A 23,626-nucleotide genomic window follows, 5' to 3' on the forward strand; every position below is an offset into this window, starting at 1 on the left:
TTGTGATGATTTGCTGTGGCACCTCAAACTTTGGGTGGCAACGCCTCCAACAGAGCAGGGGCCATCTCCTCTTCGCACCCTGCGAGAAAGCTCACGGATTTACCCGAAGTCCTTGCAGGTTGAGGCCTATTTGCAGCTTCTGCGACCTCCACTTATTCTTTCTTTGCTACCTTCCTTGCAGTTCCCTTTTCCTCAGCCCACCAAACCATCTCAATCTTTATTGCTTTTATGGCAGAGTCTGACAACTTTGGAGGAAGAGCGTCTTTGCTTGAATGGGACACGGTGGTCCCTAATTTTCCTAAAGAGTCACTAATGTGCACCACCTTCATATGCTTCTGAGGCTCATCCAGGGCTTTCCCTTTGCCCCGATCCTCCTTGCTTCTATATAGCCTGGGAGGCACCTCTTCCTTAGCTCCCTTCCCCGCTGTCCTTGTTGAGGCACTTCATCCTGCCCCTCACCTTCTTGGCAGCATTGGAGCTGGGCTTTGCCCTAATAGCGGAAGTCACCTTCAGAATGCTGGCCATATCTGGAGTATGGTACTCCTTCTTGAATTTATCTGTAAGTACCCACAAAGAAAAGTTAGAACTCAATGACCAAAAATTGAAATAACACCCAGTGTGAACGTCTCTTACCTTTGGATCTTTCTCAATCAAATGATCAAAATGATGAAGTTTTAGAGGATGCTTGTAGATGTCCTATATCACGTCGTATTCCGCCTCGTGATGCTCGAAACGCGACCCCAAATCTGCAAAGAAAGTTATAACACTTAGTAACAATTTTGGAAAATCAGCAATAAGCAACATGAGGTGAGGCAGTCACGTGCTTCATAGTATTGGGTCGGTATCGTACATGCTGAGGCTATGTCCCCCTCTACCACCTGCCACTTCCTCCTACTCAGAACCACAACTCTTTCCACTCCTTGATGGAATAAGGCGACTCTACCACAAAAGGTGCATGAGCCCCCTACGAAGTTGAGTAATACCACTCCTTAGACTCGTCTTTGCCTAAGACCCGAGGTTGTAATAGGTTTGGAAGACATACAGCGGCATGTCCTGCCCTAATGACACTTCTTTTCACAGGAAGTACAATCCGACCAACTGACTCCACCCATTAGCAGAGCCTGAGTCAGAATTATGGACTCAAGAAAAATTCAATTTGGATTCGTTAAACTTGAGTTATAGCCAATTAAGAAAACTACTTAGTTAATAATATTATTTATTAATTCGAGCTAAATTACTATATCAATATTGGACTCTTTTGATAGATAATAATTAATTATATATATTAGGATTAAGAAAAAGATATTTTGGATAAGTTGAATTAAGATAGAATCAATAGAAGAAACAAGATATAAATGAAATTCTAATTAATAGGCATACAGATTTTCGGCCATTAGGAAACTTGAATATGTTGAGTATTGATAATTATAAAATGTAATCAAAAGATAATTAATGAAAATCATAACCATGGTTTTATGGAAACTATTACAAGCTTTTTACTTCTTTAATAGGGAGATTCTATTTTCACGTGTGCCTAAGTTTTGAAATTATAATTAAGGGAATATCCTTGCTAATTAAGTAGGTAAATGTCAATTTTTAGCTTTTATTTATTATAATAATTATTGGTTACTTGTAATCATAATCTACTTTGATTAGGATAAAAACTATTATTCTTAATCACGTAGGATTTCGATTATGATAGAGTCTTTTAATAATTATCATATTGGAATAGTTAGGACTTTAATTAATTAAACTAGTTAAATTATTTCATTTGAAACACTCTTTAAATTATTTTGATTTAATCAAAGACAAGAGATAATTAGTTATCTATTGTTTTATTAGAATAATAAAAATGTATTATGCATGCAATTAGGAGGTTCCCAGTCCACGTGGGTAAACATCATGCAGGATAATGCCTATTTGTCTTTTTCCTTATTATAATTGTAGTTGATTTTGAACTTATCAAATTTTTAGAGGAATTAAATATCTTTTCTTTTGTCCAATTTCGGCCATTATGATAGACTTCCAATTCTTAACAAACTCCATATATTATTTATGTAGTCTACTATTTAATTAATTAAGTTTATGGTTAATATTTAATTAGTATGCATAAACTATTAGTTATTTTAGACTAAACTTATCCTAATGATCACGTGTGCAAAGGATATGCTCCAGTAATGTCTCCTCATTATTATAGTAGTTGGTTTGGGCACCAATATCAAAAGTTAATCCCCAAGTCAGATTATATCAAACAGGAGGTTAGGATTTCCAAACCAAATTTCTGGGATGTACTTGGACGAAATTTAGAGTTCTAATTTCAGTGAAATTCCACTCCCCACGTGATTACCCTACACCGTGGTTTAGTATAAATATAGCACTAAGCCTCAAGCATTCAGTCATTAATTCCTCATTCTTCTTCTGTGCGTCTTTATTCTCTCCTCCTCTTTAAAATATTTCTCCATATTATTAAGCCTTTTTAAGGCCTTGGAATCGCAATAAAGAATCACGTTTTCAGCAATTTTATTTTCCACGTTCATCTTCAAAAGGTGAGATGCTCAGTGCTATTAGTGGTTTGTCCACATCTTTTCAAATACGTTGTTATGTATGGATTTAATTACTTAAGTTCAAAGCTCCTTTGAGAGAAATCATGATACAGTTTAAGGCACAATTTAGCCTCACGTTATTTGCAGAGCTTGCTTGAATTATCATTTGTCATGGTGTGATAATTCTCATGTTATGTTGGTAAGAGAATTTATGCATAATTTCACGTTTGATTTAAATGTGGAGTAGCAAGCATCTCATTGAGTATAATTCGTTATACTCATCCCTCTTTATTTACAATTTTCAGGTAATAATTAGTATACTGGACGGCGGTGGATGGATGCATATTGGACCAATGGATCTACATCATGAAGTACTTTAATTTTTAGAAACATTAGAATATTTAATAACAGTTGATTATTTTATTGTGAGTCACCTCATAATTTTCAATTAGTCCTATTTTTATTATTTGTTAGAACTACTTTTATTAATGTTTGATAAAAGATATGATTCCAAATTGTTCCGCATATGTTATTTAATTTACTTTACCTTTTGTTAAGGTTGTTCAATTTTTACTGAATTCCTCGTTATATTAAAATGTATTTGCCTCAAGCACTTTATTAATCAATTCACGTTTGGTAACGTTCCGGGTTGCTAGAGAATTCGGGGCGTCACACTTCTACTCATGCTTCCTAGATTTTAATCTTTCTCACGTGTATTATTCTCATGGTTTTTGTTAGTATTCCCACAGAGGATGCCAAATTGTTATTCTCAAGAACAGAAATAATTTTTAAAAGCTAACCATCAAGCTTTTTACCAGAATTTAGCAGGGTTTGCCATACCCTTTTTTGGGTGTCTAGGAGCCTAAGTATATTTAGAAGTAAGAAAGATAAAAGTTTTCAGTGTTTGTTTTGGCTGGAATTGTCCATCAAATAGAGAATATTTATATTCTTTAGAGGACTGTGTTTTAACTTTGCCTTAATTTGAGGAGGATTTTAATGGAGTTGAAGATTGGATCTTTGATTTTCAACCTTTTTTAGTGATGCAAATGGTCGTATTTATAGATAATTTTTAAGGACATTTTGGTCGTTTTTATGAGTTAATATTATCTTATCTTGATTAATTCTAGTTTGTTAGATTTTTGTTGAAATTTGCGCTTTTATGATATTTTTCAAGTGATTTATTGTGTGAATGCATGGGTTTGTTGTACTAAATTCTATGTTGATTACATAACTGTCACTAACATCTTTGTCGACATTTGAAGCCTAGTTTGAACCTTTTTGGTCCTGTGAAGGCCAATGCCTTAAATAGTGTGTTTTCAAGTGTTATACTAATGCGTGATTGAGCCATTGATTCGCTTCGAACATACCTTGACTACTAATGTGCGAATATGCAAGGACACATGGACATGTGATGTGGCCTTGTTTTTACTTAATCATGATGGACAATAGTTGTTTCACGATGTAACGAAGTATTTGGAGCAATTTTGAGCCCAATCAAAGTTGGTTCAAAACTCGAGAAGGACTAACTCTGGTTGATTATAGAAGTTTGGGACCAATGTGAAATCTTTTGAAAGTCTAGGATCAATAGTGAAGATTTAGATAAATAAAAATGGCTAAAACCATAGTCGATCCCCTGTTTGTTTGCCATCAGTTTCTCCATTTTAGAAGAAATTGGATTGGGCCCCACCAAGCCTTTTTTTTTTTTCTATTGATCTCTTGTGTTGTGTAAAAATTTCAGGCTTCCAACGGTCAAAAAATGCATTATTATGTGCTAAAAATGGGAAACAAACAAGAGTTGAAACTTGCAATAGGGATCGAATTGCAAAAATACAAAACTTGTAGGGGGTTGACAAGCAAACTAACGTTGGGGAGTTGTTCCCTTCTAAGCCAATGTTTGGGACGCAATTTGCCCGTAATTTTTTTTTTTCAAATTTTTATGTTTTGTTTCGAGTTTATTTTGAGATTTTCAAGCACAATTTTCAAGACGAGACGGATATTGTGTAAAGACTATTCTATATCAAAACAAGAGGTGTTTACACAATAGAGAATCAAAGAGAGAAAAGGGGAGAAGGTGCATGAGAGAAAAGAAAGGAAAACCCAGTATTTTAAAAACGTTGCTAGAAGGAGACAGATTCTTGGTGCAAGAATAACATATTTTATTCGTTTCTCTTTTAAATTCGGTGATGTAATCCATACCATTCAAATGCTTTTCTTCACCTTTGATGTATAACTAAACAAATAGTAGAGATGAATGATTATAACCTGATTTTGAACTTTAATTTTAATTATTATTATGTTATGATCTCCAATAAATGTTTGTGTTTTTTATTATTATTATTATTATTTTACATTTATTCTTCATGCATTGAAATAATTGGCCATACGATCTTTCATTGATTTGTGAACGGTAAGAAGTCTTGATGTGAGTTATTTGTTTAGATTGCATAGAAAAAATCAAAATTTGATTAGAAGGTAGAGATAGACTTTGACTATTTTTTGGATCTTAATTGAAGTCTTGGGTGATTGAATTTAAAATCCTCTTAATTAAAGGTTTGTCTCAATTCCCATATAGAAATAGTGAATTGACTTGATTATGATTGGCATAAACTCGAGAAATGTGAATTAATTAATCTAGAAGAAGTTGAACAGGTACACATAATTGATTGTTGTCAAAATTCGGTGATTGAGATTAAGGGAATAATAACTATGATGAACTCGTAAAACCTAACATAAATAACTATGATGAACTCGTAAATCCTAACACTTTCTATAAACCAGTTGAAACCTTAAAGTGTCTATTTGTGTACTTTTTAATTATTTTAGTAGAGTTGTCTTATTTATGATATTAATTAAAATCACTTTTAATTATTTTTACTCAAATGGAGGTTATGCATGGTTAAATTATTTGTCCAATACGTAGTAGTTCTTGTAAGAACAACAATTCAAAATTTTAACTACTTGTTTAATTGACATCAGATGCCTATCATTATCACACAACAGGTCCATAAAATATGTGAATAAAATTGAAACTTGACCAATTAACGCTTATAAATATAATTTGGACGTAGTACGAACATAAACTACTTAACATTTATATATAACATTTAAGTCTTTCTGATAAAGAAAATTAAAAAATCAGGTCAAATTAACATTTTAGTTCTAAAAGGCACATTAGCCCACCGTTAAAAATATATTCATCCATGCCCCTAAGTAGGGTAGGTTGGATTTAAAATTTTGGATAAAGGAAAAGGCCCTCAACAGTTATAAAATAAAAATTTGATGATTCATCATAATTTGCTGGTGACTCGGACTCGATCAGGCAGGGGCAGTAACACCATGCTTGTGATTTTTTTACTACATCACCGTCGATGCAATCAGAAAGAGTTTCTTGCGTTCACTAATCCATGTGTTGATGGATTTTTTTAAAATTATTTTCTACATACTCATTTTCAAATACATATTTACATAATAAAATATTTTGCACTTAAATTCAAATTTTTTCCCATTTTTTTAACCACACATATTCTCCAAAAATTCACTATTCAAAACTTCCCAAATAACGACGATCAAACATGAGCTTAATTCACTTTCATTTTTCTTTTCTTCCCCCAGCCCCCTTTATTAGTCACTATTTGGCATATTTTGGTATTATCGCCGCAAAGAAGAGCTTTCGGGATTTATTTTTTTTATATTCTTTTGTACATTCATATAAGATTGAATTAGAGATTAAGAAGTTTCAAACTTTCGGTTGCAACTAGTATTTGGGTGTTTTTGTTTGAGCTGTATGAGATGAAAGTCTCATATATGGTTCTAAGAGGGGGATTTTACATATTAGATCAAACAGAGGGGGGGGGGGAAATAGGGGTTTGTAATAGATAGTGATTTCTCTCTTTTAGTGATTTCCCCTTTTATGTTTTTACTCACGAAGGTTAACAAAAACAAAATAAGAATAGGCCTTATTATTCCTAGGTGTTCCCATTCCCTTGAGATGCTACTACGTATTTTGCTCCTTTTTAATCTTCCACGATTCAAAAAGGAATCATTTATTGGATTGGTTTCTCAATAGTGTTTGGTCAAAATTCCTTTTTGACTCTGCACCATTGATTCTATTATTATTAGAAAGGAATTATTCCGATAAAGAAGAGAGAGAGAAATGAAGAAGTTTTTTATTTGCATGTAATAATATTTTAATGGAGAATGTGTGGTTAAAAAAAAAGGGAAAGAAAAATGTATTTTGAAAAAAAAAATTAAAATCAAACAAGGCCTTATATGACATATTAAGTGTGAAACTAATAAGTAACAATTGTAGGTAGGAGATTTAATATTATAATTTTGTCTTATTTGGCAAAAAAAATTTGTGGCTAAATTTTGAACCCACTAAGACATGCTCCGGCTCCACCCCTGACTTTGAACACAGGTATGAACTCAATTTTAAATATATTATCATTTAATAAAATATATTTGAACATAAATTTATAATTTTTCTCTACTTTCTAAACAATATTTAAAAAAATCCATTTTACTAAAAGTCAAATGGCAAAAAGAGCCAAATATACATAAGGCTGTAAATAGGTCAGATAGGTATAGGATTTGTCCATTTTTTTATCCGATTCAATAAAAATAATTAATGGATTCAATCTAGTAATCCAACAAATATTTGATTATTAAATCTCTATCCGATTTTTCTATGTTATCGGATATCCAATCTAATAATCTGATTCGAAATATTTTACACCTATTCTTTTTTATTAGAAAATTGGGATTCTCGATCTCAATACAAAATTTATTACAATATATACAGATTTTGTATTGAAATTTAATAAGTTTGACATTCTTCATTAAAAGTCATAATGTATGTTGACATCAATTCTTGTACCTCTAGCACAACCAATAGATCCCAAGGACTCCCACGTCTACATAAGCCTGTTCTTGCACATTAAGACAAATTTTTAGCCACACCTAGCCTTCTCTAGTGGTGATAGAGGCGGTCGCACGTAATCTAACAATTAAGTTAGTCGGCAATAGATGCAATTGAATGTAGGAGGTGCTTTAGACACGAACCTCTTACATGAAAAGGGTTCAACTTCAAGAGAGTATGAGAAATATTAAGAGAGCAAAGTTATAGCTTTGAAAGTCTAGACTTGCATTACATTTGAAATGTCACAATATATGAGTTTTTATATCAGAAAAAGATGAGTAAGAACCATTGGACGAAAAGATACGTGACCTCATCCAAGCAATTGAGGCCTCTTATCATAAGTATTAATCAATTATATGCATTTAATATTGTTATAATTAGGATGTGGCCCAAATTCTATTTGGAAGATTACTTGAGAATTCTGTTTGAAATCCAGTTATAAATTCTATTTGAAGTATATTTGGGAATTTAAGTTGGAATTCAAATTCGGAGTTGGTAGCAAACTAGAAGAGGCCTTGAAGAAGTCCAAGAAGCAATTGGTTTCTATTCACATTTTTGGCAATTTTTTACTCATATTTCATCGCAAATATTTTGTTTTTAGTTTTACTAATCTTCACCTTATATGAAACTCTCCATTCTATTATATTTCAGTATATTAGTGTAACATCCAGAAATTTAGATTTTAATTCCATGTGGGCTAAATTTAATGTTGGTAATTTAGAAAATAAAATAGTGTATGTCTAGTTGTGTTATTACACTAAAGTTCAAAAGTTGAAGTGAAAAATACGATCCACTTATATGCATTATTGATTTATTTTGCATATTATACTTTTAGAATTTATCTTAAGTTATTTGGGTCAAATATTTAAGTAATTTTTTAGTTGATAAAAATATATAGATATTAAAGTAATTTTTTAGTTGATAAAAATATATAGATATTAAACTAATTTTGTAGCTCGAATTAAATAACATATATTGGCTCAAGAAGAAATGATTTTGGACTAATTTTATCTAATTTATTTTGATAGGGAAAAAAATCCTATATTTTTATTAATAAAATATATATTACTATATATGTATAAAATCAATTGAAATGCCCTATTCATTGGAAATCAAATTTAACGTCCATTCACAGAGAGAAACACAAATCAATTATTATGAATTAACGAAATGAAACTCATGTCAGGCACTACTTGGAATTTGAAATGACATTGTAATGGATATAAACCGTATATCAGTCATTTAAGCAATAAACAATTATTTGTTCTTTTTTAAAAGGTTAAACCCTAACCTTAAGGGTCTCCCACCACCCCTGCCCTAAAGTATCATGAGGGAGGTTAATCGCAGGTTATGCTTCCAAGGGTATAGGGTGGAAAGCTGCTTGTATATTTGCACTTACTCAAAAACCAAATCCATATTTCATGATTCGAACTCTTGACGCAGCAGCCTCAAGCAAAGCTGGATTTCTCCACCCTCCCCTTTTACCACTTGGAGATGCGCCCTGGGGACATTATTTGTTCTTTTTTATATCTACATCTAATTGTCAATAAAGAATACAATAATTGACCAATTGAATTTTTAAATTAACTCTTCTACATTTCGAATTTGATGGACATTTAGTTGATTGATATTCATGCAAGTAGATATTGCGGCGTATGTAATGTATATGTGAAATATCTTTTTCTCTTTATCATGGAAAAAGCGGTCCGCACATTAATGCGCACTTGTTGAAAAGAAGCATTGTTTATTTCACCAAACATATTCTAAATTTCACAAGTTAGTTTTCATCATCTGACAAACATTCTGCCCATTTTTAATTATTGTCTTGAGGAATAATTTTTAGAATTCCTGATATCAACTAAGGTAAGAATACTTTGTACAAGTGGTAAATTCTTATTTTCGTGATATTTTATAGATTTTGGCATGAAATATGTTAAGGTCTTCGGGTCAATTTCTATATTAAATCTTTCGGGATAGACCATTAGGTCGAATATGTTAAATCTTTCAAATGGACCATGAGGTCGAATATGTATATCCTACGGGATGTGGGAATTCTCATCAAATTCTTTGAGCTATTGGATGTTGCGACCAACTTGCACTAAATCTAAAAAATGTCGATATGACATGTTATTTTATATTTATGTCATGTTAATAGTAATGTGTACGTATTTTTATTGAGTGTTTTTTCAAAATATTCACTCTTACTACAAATTTCATATTAGAACGGGTCGTATGGACGTGTGGAAGATTGATCGAGTGATACTTATAGGATCGTCAAGTAAAAGTTTTTAGAATGAGAATTTCAAATTTATATTTGAAAAAAAAAATCCTTATGTTAAATTTTATGCAAATTATTTAATAGTTTTTCTTTTGTGTTCAAGCAATTGACGTTCTATGTTAAACTTAAATTTATCGGTTGACGTCGTAGTATTTCAAGATTTTATTTTAATTTGAAATTCTTTTTACATAAATTGTTGATTTATCCATATCCAGTTATCGATCAAATTAAAAAAAGAATCTATGCTTGGATTAAATAAAGAGGATTGATTTTTGGGTAACACCACATATTTATTTTATAAAATAAAAATGAATTAGATTTTGGGGCGTTACAATTAGAGATCTTAGTATTATATATGTGGTGTACAATACATATTAGATCAATTCTTACATTCTATACAATCATAATCATCAATTATTGGTATTGATAAAATTCTCCTTTGTGCGTGTTCTTATTTGATCTAATTTATATATTGTCATGTTATTATACTCGTTTAAATTATAACAAGTGGTATCAGAGTGAGATTCGATCAACTTAATTCAAAGTTTGATTTTGGTGAATTATGAAGTATGATATTCCTTTGTTGAATCACAAAGCAGATTTTTGCTTTGATAGGTAAAGATCAAGCAGTGCTCATTCAGATGGATTTGGGTTATGCATTGTTGGGATTTAACGTGATGTCTGCAACTTGGTTTATGGAAGAAAGATAATGTAAAGATCGAAAGGTCATATCATAGACATATCTTCATCTTTCAAATAATATTCTTTAGGATGTTTTGAAGAATAAACCTGTAACTGGGTTATGGTTAAAAATATAGTAACTATGCATGACAAAAAATCTAATTGGCGAACTGCACTTGAAGTAGCATCTTTATTATCATTGTATGACAACAGATACATCACTGGAAGATCATCTAACTAGTTTTAAGGAAATTATCGCTAATTTAGGAAAATTAGAGGTCAAAAACAATGAAGAAGATTAAAGGTTAATATTATTATATTCGTTGCCCGCTTCATATATGTCATTTAGAGACACCGTCTTATACATTCATGATACACTCATCATTGAAAAAGTTTAAGATACTCTATTTTCAAAGGAGAATTGCTAGATTTGAGATTCATGAGACGACCTTACTGTTGATGGTGATTATTTGAGGGGAATATTACAGTCTAATTACAATAATAGAAGTCTTTACTTATTGCAAGAGACTTGCACATCAGAAAAGATTGTTATAAATTGAAGAAGGAGTAAAATTCAGTTGCTACAAATTAGAAGGAAAAATAAGCAGACTTTAGGTGAAATTAGTATTGCAGAAGAGAGGTACAATGACGGAGAACTTTTTGTTATTTCTTCTAACTGCGACTCCGAACCTAAAGATGATTGAATTCTTGATACAACTTGCACTTTTCATTAATGTCGAGATTTGTTTTCACCATATGAAACAGTTTCAAAAATGTTGTGGTAATGAGAAATAATTCACCTTGTAGAATAGCTGGTATTTGAATGATCAAAGTTATGATGTTTGATGGGATTGTCAGAACATTTAATGCTATGAGACATGTTCCCGATTTGAAGAGAAATCTTATGTTATTGAGTACTCTTGATTTAAAAGGATAAAGTATACTTATGCAGGTGAAAGTCTTGAAAGTTAGTAAATGTGCGCATGTTGTGTTGAAGAAACAAAAAATGTCCTTGTTATATGTCTTGTTTGGTTCCACAAAATCACTGAATATTAATTAGCAAAAAGTTAAGGACACAGATGGATTTTGAGTTTGGTTCAATACCGTTGGAGTTTATTTATGGTCCATATTAAAGAATACATCTCAATTGAGTTCAGAAGTTATGGATGATGCCGCTTTGCCATCATTACCAGCGTGCCATTGTATTTTATGCTGGAGATAGACTCAAAAGATATACTAGGCCTCCATGATGGTACGTTGAAGCTGATTTTGTTGTTTATGTTTTAAGTGCAGTCGAGTATGATAAGTTTTGTAAAGAACTTTCCCCATAAGCATTTTGTGTTGATTATGTTATAGGATATGTTTCTGCTCTATTTGGTAAATATTAAATTATTATGATTTTTGTTGCTCGTGGGGATAATTTGAGCAACTTTGGTGCCTTAGATTATCCTGAGCGTGCTTGGATTTGAATTTTTTTTTTTTCAGTTATCAAGTTTACTCTAGTTGTATTTTGTGTAAGAAGTGGAGAATTTTTCCTATTAGAGGATTTGTTTTGGTGTATAATTTTTTGTTGAGGAGTTAAATTTTATTCTTAACGAAGAAATTTGTCTCCAAGTGGAGAAATTTTTGAAATTTTGTTTATTGCAGTGGAATTTGTGTTAAGCTGAAGTTTGTTACAAAATAGAGTCTAACCCAAATTCTATTTGGAAGATTACTTGAGACTTCAATTTAAAGTCCAGTTGGAAATTCTAGTGGAAGTTTATTTATAAATGTAAGTTGTAATTCAATTTGGGAGTTGATAGTAGACTTGAATAGATCTTGAAGGAGTCCAAATTGCAATCAGTTTCTATTAGCATTTTTAACAGTTTTTTTACTCCTATTTCATTCAAAATATTTCGTTATTAGTTTTACCCAATGTTATCAAAATTGGATCAGATCAGCCGGTTTGATCGAAGAAATTAAGAAATGAATTGAAATCCAGTCCGATCATATGAGAAAAACCTGTCCATAACCCGAAACTCGTCTGGTTTAACTGGAAATTGACGAACCGGTCTAGACATTTATGAGTTCAGCCATATTTCTATTAAAAATGTAAATTAAATTAGGATGAAGAAGAGAACTTTTACTACGTTTCTTTTGGTGCCTAATGGTCATTGGAGTTCCGGTGAAGTCCTTGTTCATGGACATAAAATTCAACAATTGGTTTAAAATAATCTTAAGCAAATATAAGTATTTGATATTTATATATACAAATCTATATGTGAGCGAGAAAGAAGAAAAAGCAAATAACATTTGAACATCTAACACACAAGTAGAGAGTCGCTAATGAATTTATGAGAAAGAAAAGCAGGTAGCTATAAATGAATGAATTGAATCTATAGTGGAATTGGAATTGGCTGTTTATTGTGGAAATTACATATTCTAATAGATTAAAAATTCTCATTTCATAAATAAGATGCCTTGTTTAGTATTTCACAAATCAGATATTTTTTAATTAATTAATATATTTAAAAATTAATTAAAAAGCCCAAATTTTCATATTTGAATATTAAATACTAATTATACAAATTCCATTCCAACCCTAATCAATTTCCTCTCTCTCTCTCCATCTCCTTCTCTCTCCTCCCACCCGTCTTCTCTCTCTCTCTCTCTCTCTCTCTCTCTCTCTCTCTCTCTCTGCGACAGCTTACTCCAGCTCCGGCGATTGCTACTAGTTTGGGCAACGAGGCTTCTATTTTCATTTATGTTCATCATGGCGGAGGCATTTTTGAGGGATAAAGGTTACAATGCGTCAATTTGCAAAACGAAATGGGAGAAATCTGGCGGAGTGACTGCTGAAAACTACGAGTTCATTGACGTTGTTCGTTCGGACTCCAAAAGATATTTCATCGATATGGATTTTGCTTCGGAATTTGTACTCGCGAGACCTACTAATTTCTACGAGAATCTTCTCCAATACTTGCCAAGGGTTTATGTCGGTAAAACTGAAGACTTAAAGCACATTTTGAAGGTAACAAGCGACGCGGCGAAGCAATTGCTGAAGAGCGGGCTAATCGTGATGGTGGTGAGACTGTGGTGGCCTTTGATAGCGTCGCTCGAAGCGGCACCCATCGAGATGCGGTATTGTGACGCCTCTGCACGCGCAACGCTGTGGTGGTCGGGATGTTGGTGATGGTGATGGCTGTGATATTTGAGTTGTTGGTGATGTTAACTGAGTTTTAGTTTTTGATCTAGCATTGGGCTGGAGTAGCTCGGGGGAGGAGGCGAGGGTGTTGTGATGTTGGTAGTGGGTCGTAGCGTGATCATAGTGGTGGTTAGGGCGGTAGTGGTTGTCCCAAGTGTTGGTGGCGGTCTGTGGTGGTCAAAGGTGACGATGGTGGTTTGTGTGTGGGATGACATGGGGTGACGGTGGTTTGTCTTTCATTGTTTTGGTGATTGGGTTTTGTTAATGTCGTGGTGGTTTGCGTTGCAATAGTGAGGGATGGCCGATAGTGTTGTGCTTGCTGTGGTGGTTTTGCGTGGCGACAGTATTGCTGTCAGGTGGTGGTGGTAGTTTTGGCAGCGATTTGTGACTCACAATTGGATACGTGACCTGAAAATTGTGACCGTGACTCACAATTGGATACGTGACTTGAAATTTGTGACTCTGAATCGTAAATATTGGTGGTGGACACAAATTATTTGGTTAACTGTGATCATTAAATTAGTTAATCTGTGATCAATAAAAAAGATAAATTGTGATCGAAAAATAATGTGTGGCCTAAAAAATTGTTACTTTGTGATCGATAATTTGATAATTTGTGACTGTATAATAAGTTGTAACTTATAATATTTGTAATTTGTGATCAATAAATAAATCGTGACTTCTAAAGTTTTTGATTTATGACCGATGAACAAGCTGTGACCTATAAAATTTTGGAATTGTGACCGTAAAATAATTTATGATATGAAATTTCTGATTTGTGACCAAAAAAATAAGTGACGAATTAAATCGTTAATTTGTGATCAAATTATATAAATCTGTGACTTAATATATTTAACTACTAAAATAAATAAATAATTAATTAAATTATAAATAACTTTTAATAAATTTCTAATTTTTGAAATTTGAAACTTATTTTCTTGTTTTTGAAATGTGCCATAATTAATCTCTTACTTATGAAATTTTCCCCTGTTTATTCATGGTAGGGTTTATGATATATGGGCTGTAGAAAACTCTTTTGGCCCGTTTAATTTGACCACTATATAAATTGCTACTTAAACAATAAAAATAATAAAATGTTAAATAAGTAATTATAAAACACTATTTTAAATAATAGAAAATTTTAATGTAATATATAAATATATTATTTATTATTTATATTTTGGGTCAACCTTATTTCGATCTAGGTTTGACCGTTTGACACAAAACCCTTTAGCTTTTTGGGATCGATGAATGGGTTGATTTTCAAAACATTGGTTTTACCTATTATATTTAGATTTCACCTTATATTAAACTCTTCATCATATTATATTTCTAATATGTTAGGGGTCTTAGTATTGTATATATGTGGTGTACAACACATATTTGATCAATTCTTACATTCTACACAATAATTTGTAATTGTCCATTATTAATATTAATAAATGTCTCATCTTCTATCCGTGGTATATTTTTACCATGTAAATTGTTTGTTATCATTTGATTTAATTTTCATATTATCATAATAATACACTAGTTTAAATCATAACAAATGTTAATACCATTTTATTATCCAAAACTTGACACATAAGGCATGGACTCGACCTTTTTGGGCTAGGCTGGGCGACGGTTGTAACAAATTATCACAATAGTCACTAAGATTGTATGAATAGATATTCTGTCAGGCCCTAGCAAGCTCTTCTTATTCATGGGGGTTCGATTCTCTAAATGAGGTCGACTCACACACATGGGTTCGACCTTTCATAGGGGTTCGGGTTCAATCTCGCCACTTGAGCTGTAATGACTCGGGTCTTTGTATCCAAACCGTTAGCATACGTACTGTCCGCTTTGGGTGGGCTTTGCGCACACTTACCCCTCACGGCTTTCTGTTGCGTCCCCTAGGATTATAATTCATGACATTTCCCTTAAGTAAGATTTAAGTTGAATCCTGGTACCAATTGGGCAACTTGGTACGAGGATTCAACTTAAGTTTTACTTAAGGGAAATGTTATGAGTTCGAATCCTCGGAGACATGACAAAAAGTCGTGAGGAGTAAGTAGGCGCAAGACCCACCCAAAACGGACAGTACGAATGCCAACGGCTTGGGTACAGAGACCCGAGTCGTTACAAGCGCGTTTTTTGTAATGATTCGGGTCTCTGTACCCAAGCCGATAGCATAGTACTGTCCGCTTTGGGTGGGCTTTGTGCCCACTTACCCCTCACAGATTTTTGTCGCATCCCTCAGGATTCGAACTCATAACCTTCCCATTAAGTAAGACTTTAAGTTGAATCCTAGTACCAATTGACGCATTTTTTGTAACGACCTGAATCTCTGTACTCAAACCGTTAGCTTACGTACTGTTCGTTTTGGGTGGGCCTTGCGCCCACTTACCCCTCACGGCTTTCTGTCGCGTCTTTTAGAATTCGAACTCATAACCTTTTCCTTAGGTAAGATTTAAGTTGAATCTTGGTACATTAGTTTGGGTACAGAGACCCCCCGTCGTTACATGGGTAGCACGATGTGGAGTGCGGGCTGAGTTGAGTTGCCGTGTGGCTGTCGCGTGGTTATATTTGAAATTTTATTGGAAGAGACGTTACAATATATAATATAAGTTAGAAATGAAAAAAAAAATAAGAAAAAAGAAAAAAAGAAAAGAAAGTGTAATAAATTATACAATAATATATAAAATATATTGCATAATTATAACAAATCGAATCGAGACAATCTATATCCATATTTGCTCTATTTAATTAACGAAATATCAAATTCGGATCTTGATCGAGATGTTAAATTAAAACCCTAAATCTATCTTCCATTAATTTTATTAGATTCGAACCAAATTTGAATTAAAACCCAATCGCAGCCCTAGATATGCATGAAGACATAATTTTTCATTTTCTTTTCCTCTTTATTACTCTTGTTTTTCTATTCATTTTCTTTTCGTTATCTTTCTTCTTTTATAAGGGTGTAATTGCCAAATTCCCGTCTAACAGATTGGAAAACCTTAACCCGGTTGGCCCAAAAATTCTGAAATATCAAACATTTTGCTTCCCAGAAACCTCTCGCCGCAGAAGCTGCAGCACAACCGTAGAGTGTTATTGACTTCAATAATGTTTTTGAAACCCTTTACTTCAGCTCCATCCACTTCTTATTGGAGGTATTTTTTATTTTTCTAATTTTTTCAGCTGTATATTGCCAAATTGGTAACGTGAGTTTATTAACTGTCCTTGCAATTGTTAGATTTTATCTAATTTTGTACCTGGGCACTTAATAAAACTGTTGTTTTTTTCATCCTAGTTATCTAAATAATAATGGGAATGGGAAACTGGAAATAATTTTTATTTATAAATTCGAGTTTTGGATTAGAATTCTTCTGCTGATAGTAAACATTATATTTGATAATATTCAGGGATATGATTCCATGTGTTAATTATGTATTCATTAATTTCCAGTGAATCTTTTAGTTGTGAGAATGGGATGTATGCCAATGTTAGAATGCTTCGAAGGCCAGAAGTAGTGTGTCTTGGTATGTTGGCCCCAAGAAAATTCTTGCAAAAGAGGAAGAAAGTAGAGGTTTTCAAGGATGCTGAGGATGAAATTGATCAGAAGAACTGGAGAAAAGTAATGAATGAAATAGAGGAGGCAGATTCTGCTGTTTCGGTGTTCAAGAGTCGGAGGGCCAAGAAACAGTCTCTACCCAAAGACTTGGTTGTTGGAACCCTGGTCAGATTTAAGCAGCTCAAGAAGTGGAATCTTGTTAGCGAGGTATGCAAAGTTTAGTGCTTTAGTGCTAGTTTCCCTAATTTTTCTCTCGAAACGAAGAATCTCGATTTGGTACTTCTTATGCTTTCTGTTTATTGCCTCCAAAACTAGAAGAGTCAGGAGTTAGTTAGTGATACAACTTGATTGTGATGAGTAGGTCAAAAAAATTTCTAGACTGAATGCAACACCTTACGCATAAATGTTATGGGAGAAAATTTCAATTTGGATGGATAGTATGCTACCCTTTTCTGCAGTCATTGTTAGAAATATTATTTTATTTTTGCAGCCAGCATACATAATATCAATAATCTTGTACCAAGATGTTGATGTAAAAGCAGTGTTGATGCAGTTATGTGAAGCTGTAAAAACATTTGTGGGGGAGACGTAATACTATGTTGTGGATTAATTCTAATGGATCAAAAACAATACCTAGAATTCAAAAACACCTTAATTGTCTAATCTCGAATGTTGAAGCTATAATATTTAGTACAAATATTACCATTTGTTTCTTTATCTAGAGTTGAATAAAGCTCTGCATGCTATTTGCGAGAGGACTTGGATTGAATATATAATTGCTATGAGCCTATTGATTTTTATTTTTATTTATTTTTATTTTTTTTGGTGTTCATATCAATACCTTATTTATGCATTGAAGTTTAGCAATTCATTTATACTCCAGATTCTCGAATGGCTTCGGACACAGCATTGGTGGGATTTTAAGGAGATGGATTTTCTGATGCTTATAACGGCTTACGGAAAGCAAGGAGACTTCAACAAAGCCGAGAGGGTTTTAAGCTACATGAGCAAAAAGGGGTATCCACCAAATGTGATATCCTATACCGCTCTTGTGGAAGCATATGGAAAAGGAGGCCAATACAATAAAGCAGAAGCTATATTTCGTAGGATGCAATTTTCGGGCCCTGAACCTTCTGCTGTGACATATCAAATAATTCTTAAAATATTTGTCCAGGTAATTGAATCCTGGAACTTACAGTTGTTTTAATTTGAATCTCTTATGCACATTCCTCTTATTCCACACAAGGCTGTTGGTCAAAAGTAAAGCTGAAGAATTGATAAATATAAAAAATTAATATCCTTTATTGCTCTTACTCTTCCTACATAATGATGGCCATAATAATACTTTTTGAGCCGTCTTTTAATATTTTTGTTCTTTTAATATTTTTGCTGTTACCAAAAGTATATCAGTGTCTAATGGTTGGAGTGAGTCTGCAAATTAGTTGAATTCCATGTACTGGATAAAATGTTCTCTGAAAAATATTGCCTATTAATTCACTCTGAACATGGCAGTATGAAGACTCTAACTTTGCTTCTAAGTTGAAGCTCTAGAAAAGCTCGTTATAGGGTTATGCTGTTTAGTTGTGCTTTGATCAAACTCTAAAACTGGTAAAGTTTAAGGCTCCAGATAATTCTTGATACACATGTTATTTACGACATTGCAGTTCTTGTTTTGGGTGAAAATATTGGAATTGCTACAAGGAGCTATGCTATAAACTAATTGTGATTTCAATGAACTGTTGTATGGCTTGCCTCTGTATGTCAGGATGAAAGAAGCTTATCATGCTTCAGCACTCTAAAATGATAATGACGATGTGGCTTCTTAGCTACCAAGTAAACTGAAAGCCATACGAAAATTATTCTTATTTTTTTTTTTATAGACTGAGTTTGCAATTCTCATATTCTCTGCATGTCACTGTTTCCTGAAACACTGTGTCCTTCCTAGATATTTTGATTTTTATGGACCCATACTAGTTTCTATGAGCTCAATCATCTTTTGATATAAGGTCCTTTGCAAATATGCTGTCGAGGCATGATCAACGGATTTTAAATAATTGATTGATTTAAATATCAACCATAGTTGGAGGTTAGAATATTTGTTGATCCCTTAAGGTTGTGTTTTTTTTTCTTTCATGTCTTAATGAAATGGTAAGAACATGAACCTGCAAAACTGTTAAATAAATTAAATTCATTCTGAAATATATTCAGATCACTACGTCAAGAAAATTTAAGGTCTATGTCCCTGCATGTATAGTCTGTATGGGAAACTAGAAGTGGGGTTCCAAGTGCGACCCAATTTTCTAATGACTCAGCATAGTTAGTGTCTGTTTTAGCATTTGGAACTGGGTGACAAAATATATTATTGTTAGTTTCATGATTTTCTTTAAATCATTACAAAGCAGTAAGAATATCCTTTGCTGTTTTGTTTACCATAAAAAAGGAATCAGAGAGAATTTATTGCAATCAAGGATCTCCTCTTCCATGCAATGTGTTCTTTATGTTTCCCATTTATTACTGAAATATTGAGTGAACTTCATTTGCAAAATGAGACTACTGTAGGGAAACAGATATAAAGAAGCTGAAGAAGTTTTTGAAACGCTTCTTGATAAGGAAGCCTCACCTCTAAAACCAGACCAGAAAATGTTCCACATGATGATTTATATGTACAAAAAAGCAGGAAGCTATGACAAAGCTCGTAAACTATTTGCCTTGATGCCTGAGAGAGGAATTCAGCAAACTACAGTCACATATAATAGCTTGATGTCCTTTGAAACCAATTACAAGGAGGTTGCAAAAATCTATGACCAGGTACTTAAAATTTCTATATTGTTTATTTTTATTTTACTGTTGATAGTTATTTTTTTATATCTTTTATTAGTTTGCTGCTGTATCTCGATTTGCTAATTATCTGTATAAAGTTTCTTGCGTCATCTTCGATGCATTTTACCCTTCTCATAAGTATTCTTCTCCCGAATTTATTATCTTCTCTGTTATCGCATCAGTGTTGATAGTCAGGTAATGTTTCTATAGAATTGAACTAAACATTATCTGGCAATTTTTGTTTGGTGTAGATTGCACTTGAATTATTTAGGCTTCGGTTCTTCACTTTTTGCTGCTTAACTCTTATCATGAATTCATTAGAATTTTGATGTACATTTATAATTTTAGATGCAAAGAGCTGGTATTCGGCCTGATGTAGTGAGTTATGCACTACTCATCAGTGCTTATGGTAAAGCTAGAAGAGAAGAAGAGGCATTAGCTGTATTTGAGGAGATGCTTGATGCCGGTGTCAGGTCCGATTCCTTAATGTTCTTGCAGTATTATATTATGGTTCTAAAATTTGAGATTGAAATAAGATTAAAAATAATGTTTCACTCTCTTACTTCAGGAACTCAACTCATTGAAAGGCTTACACTGTACTACATTGCACTTAGATCATTTTACTTGCAGCTTTTTGTCTATGCACATTGAACAAATTGGCCACTGTTAGATGCACCGCTAATGTTTGGCATGTCTTTATTTTACTTCATCTCCCATCTACGTCTTTCGTAACTTTAGTTTTTTTATGGTAAATTTAACAAATATACCCAGTGAAGAGAAGTTTGCTACCAGGATTTTTGCTTTAACTTCAACTCTGATTTTTGCTAACAGTATTTCTGTCTTTGAGAAAAGTATATTAGTAGGAAATAAGTCTTGTTTTTATGTTCTTTGAAACTATTGTCTTCTGAGTGTCTTATGCGCACAATTCGCTACAAAATATTCTTTCTAGCCCTAACCAGATGTGTCTTCAACTGGAAACATTAATTCGTTGCCAAATTTTTTTGAAGTGGTAATTCAATGGACAAGTACGTTTTCCTCAGATATAATTTATAAATTGGACAGCAAATCATTCAACAAGATGAATATTATGTACTTTTCTAGTTCACCTATTTGAGTTTTCAAACCATTTTCATTGTGACTTAAAAAACTGCATGTTTCCTTCCAGGCCAACACAGAAGGCATATAATATTTTACTTGATGCCTTTGCAATCTCGGGAATGGTAGAGCAAGCTCAAATTGTCTTCAAGAGCATGCGAAGAGACAGGTGAATTTTTTATTAGCTAAAACATTAATCATATTGGTCTTATTTTCCCCATATCCGTGTCTAATCTCAAAGATTATTGAAAAAATGTCTGCAACACAGTTTTGCTTATATTTGAGTTGCATTAATTTTCTTCCTGCAGAAAATGAATTAGTTGCTCAACTATTCCTGGTCTATATAATATATGTAGGATGGCTAGTGCCAAACCCGTGGACCTATGCAATAAACCATTGAACTTGCATGAAAATCTATTACATTTTGAAGTCCATGTTTTTTATTACATATTAAAATACAAATAGTTCTCTTATTTGAAGTATAATAACTATTCACAAGACAAAGTGAATCATGATAGAGTGTGCAACTCTACAAGATATGGATAGAGAAATCTAAGCATATGAATGCAGCAAGTTTCAAATATCTGCAGGGTGTAAATTTTGTTATAGTGCATTTGTATTCTCCATGTGCCACTAGAAAAATCACTTTTTACATAGAACTCGTGGCATTTCTCTATTTCATTCAATACGCTCTATCTTATGCATTACAATCTCTTCGATTTATCTTTACTCTTTGATAATCAAACCTAGATGCATGACAATCCCTCTTTGAGACAACAAGATCCACTATATTGACTCTAATCCTGATTTTTATTTCTCTCCTTTCCCCTTCTCTTACAATTGTTTTGTAACATCCTGCACCAATTTGGTATCAGAACGAGTCATTTTCCTTTGAACTAACATCATTTACCTTCTCAAATTAAAATCCAAACCCACGGGTTTCATCTAGTCCATATATGCCACCTCCCATTCGATCCACCTCTCATCCAAATCCTATAACCACTTTCATACACAATTTTTTTTTTTTTTTTTTTGAAACAGCCCTCAACCACCCAAACTACAGCATTGATTAGCATCAGCAGCTCATACATACTGTTCATGGGTATCGTTCATGCCCGAAATTGTAGTTTTAGTTTTTTTCATCAATTTTGAAAAAAAAAAACTTACAAATGGCTGCTGCTAATTCATCTACCCTATCCCTTGTTGTTCTCTATGATGTTGTTCTTCAAAGTTCAAACCCCATAATATTTCAACATTAGCCCACCTCATAACAAGACCTAACCTTCAGACTCCAATAGACCATCATATACAACACACCTAAAACAGCCCAATACCACACTCTGCCCTTATATCCCAAACCATTGAACACGTAACAGATCCCAAACCACCCAGCCCACTACTACCCAAACAGCTTAACCATTCATCACTCAATTCCAATTCACTCAGCCCATGACAAGCCCAGTACTAGCCCTACCCATTGCAACCCAATCTACTCGACTTCAACCTCACTGACTCCTCTAGAGTCTCTATCACTGGCGCCACCTATAATAAAGCGGACAAACTACAATCTACCCCTCTATTACTAGGGTTGAACGAGGTTCGATTTGGGTGATTTGTGCTATATTTTCAACTCGAACCATTTTATGTGGTTTGAATTTTTTCCAAACAAAATCAAACCATTTTATTTTTCGAACCAAACCAAACTAAACCTTAATTTGAGGTTTGGTTCGGTTTTAATGTACAGTTTATCTATCAACATTATAGTAATATATTGAAAATAAATTAATATATAAGTTTAAACAAGAACTAATAGTGTTAAATGTTAAATTACATTCATATTTATCATGAAACCCATGAATAAAATATTTTCAAAGTTGGTTACTAAAAGAGGTTAATAGAACAAATACATCTTTCTTCATTTTTATTTATCTTTTCTTGCTTGACCTTCATATTGTCAGAGCGATTGGTAAATGTAGAATCACATTCTGATATTATAGTTTGGTTAAAACTTATTCGTCTTAATAGTGAGATATTAAATAAGAATTGAACATGATAAGTTTAGATATACAAAGATTGATATAGTTCAGGCTTATTAGGAATTGACGAATTTCATTCTCTAATTATGGAACTTTATCATTTTTCATACGCTGTCCTTCGTTCCTTCCAAATTATAAACAAGTTCATTAATCATATAGGCACACAAACAGTCATTTTTCTATCCAAACCACAACTCATAAATGCATAATAAGTTCAAAAACAACAATAGAAGAAATAACAGTGGAAAAATTGCTTGAACAAGAATCTGAGGCTTGCCAAGAGAGGAGAGAAAGAGGCTATTCAAGTCGAAATTAGCAAACTAATAGGCAAAAGGCGAAGGACAATTCATTTAGCAGTGGTAGACAAACGTCAAATGTTTGGGAATAAGAGTTTATGTTCGGGCTTCTGAAGTTTTGGATGTGATTTGCTACCGTAGTTTTATTGAATTATGATATGGATTGTCGAATATATATATATATATATATATATATATATATATATATATATATATAAT

The 23,626-nt window shown here is 32.9% G+C and overlaps 1 protein-coding gene and 1 long non-coding RNA gene across 2 annotated transcripts in view; both read left to right on the forward strand.

Moving 5' to 3' along the window:
- Positions 1 to 2,042: 2,042 nt before the first annotated feature.
- LOC111412857 lies at positions 2,043 to 3,068 on the forward strand. Its single transcript, XR_002706127.1, has 2 exons — positions 2,043 to 2,742; positions 2,849 to 3,068. It is a non-coding gene; the product is annotated as an uncharacterized LOC111412857 (long non-coding RNA).
- A 13,488-nt stretch (positions 3,069 to 16,556) lies between these two features.
- The window catches only part of LOC111412288 (pentatricopeptide repeat-containing protein At3g59040), a 12,138-nt gene continuing 5,068 nt past the window's right edge, over positions 16,557 to 23,626 (forward strand). The window contains exons 1-6 of the mRNA XM_023043146.1: positions 16,557 to 16,759; positions 17,055 to 17,367; positions 18,044 to 18,334; positions 19,720 to 19,968; positions 20,329 to 20,453; positions 21,146 to 21,244. Coding sequence (XP_022898914.1) covers positions 16,713 to 16,759; positions 17,055 to 17,367; positions 18,044 to 18,334; positions 19,720 to 19,968; positions 20,329 to 20,453; positions 21,146 to 21,244 — 1,124 coding nt within the window. The 5' untranslated portion in view covers positions 16,557 to 16,712. The remainder of the gene's footprint in view (positions 16,760 to 17,054; positions 17,368 to 18,043; positions 18,335 to 19,719; positions 19,969 to 20,328; positions 20,454 to 21,145; positions 21,245 to 23,626) is intronic.

This window comes from Olea europaea, chromosome 16 (assembly GCF_002742605.1).
Source record: "Olea europaea var. sylvestris chromosome 16, O_europaea_v1, whole genome shotgun sequence".
Taxonomy (NCBI): Eukaryota; Viridiplantae; Streptophyta; class Magnoliopsida; order Lamiales; family Oleaceae; genus Olea; species Olea europaea.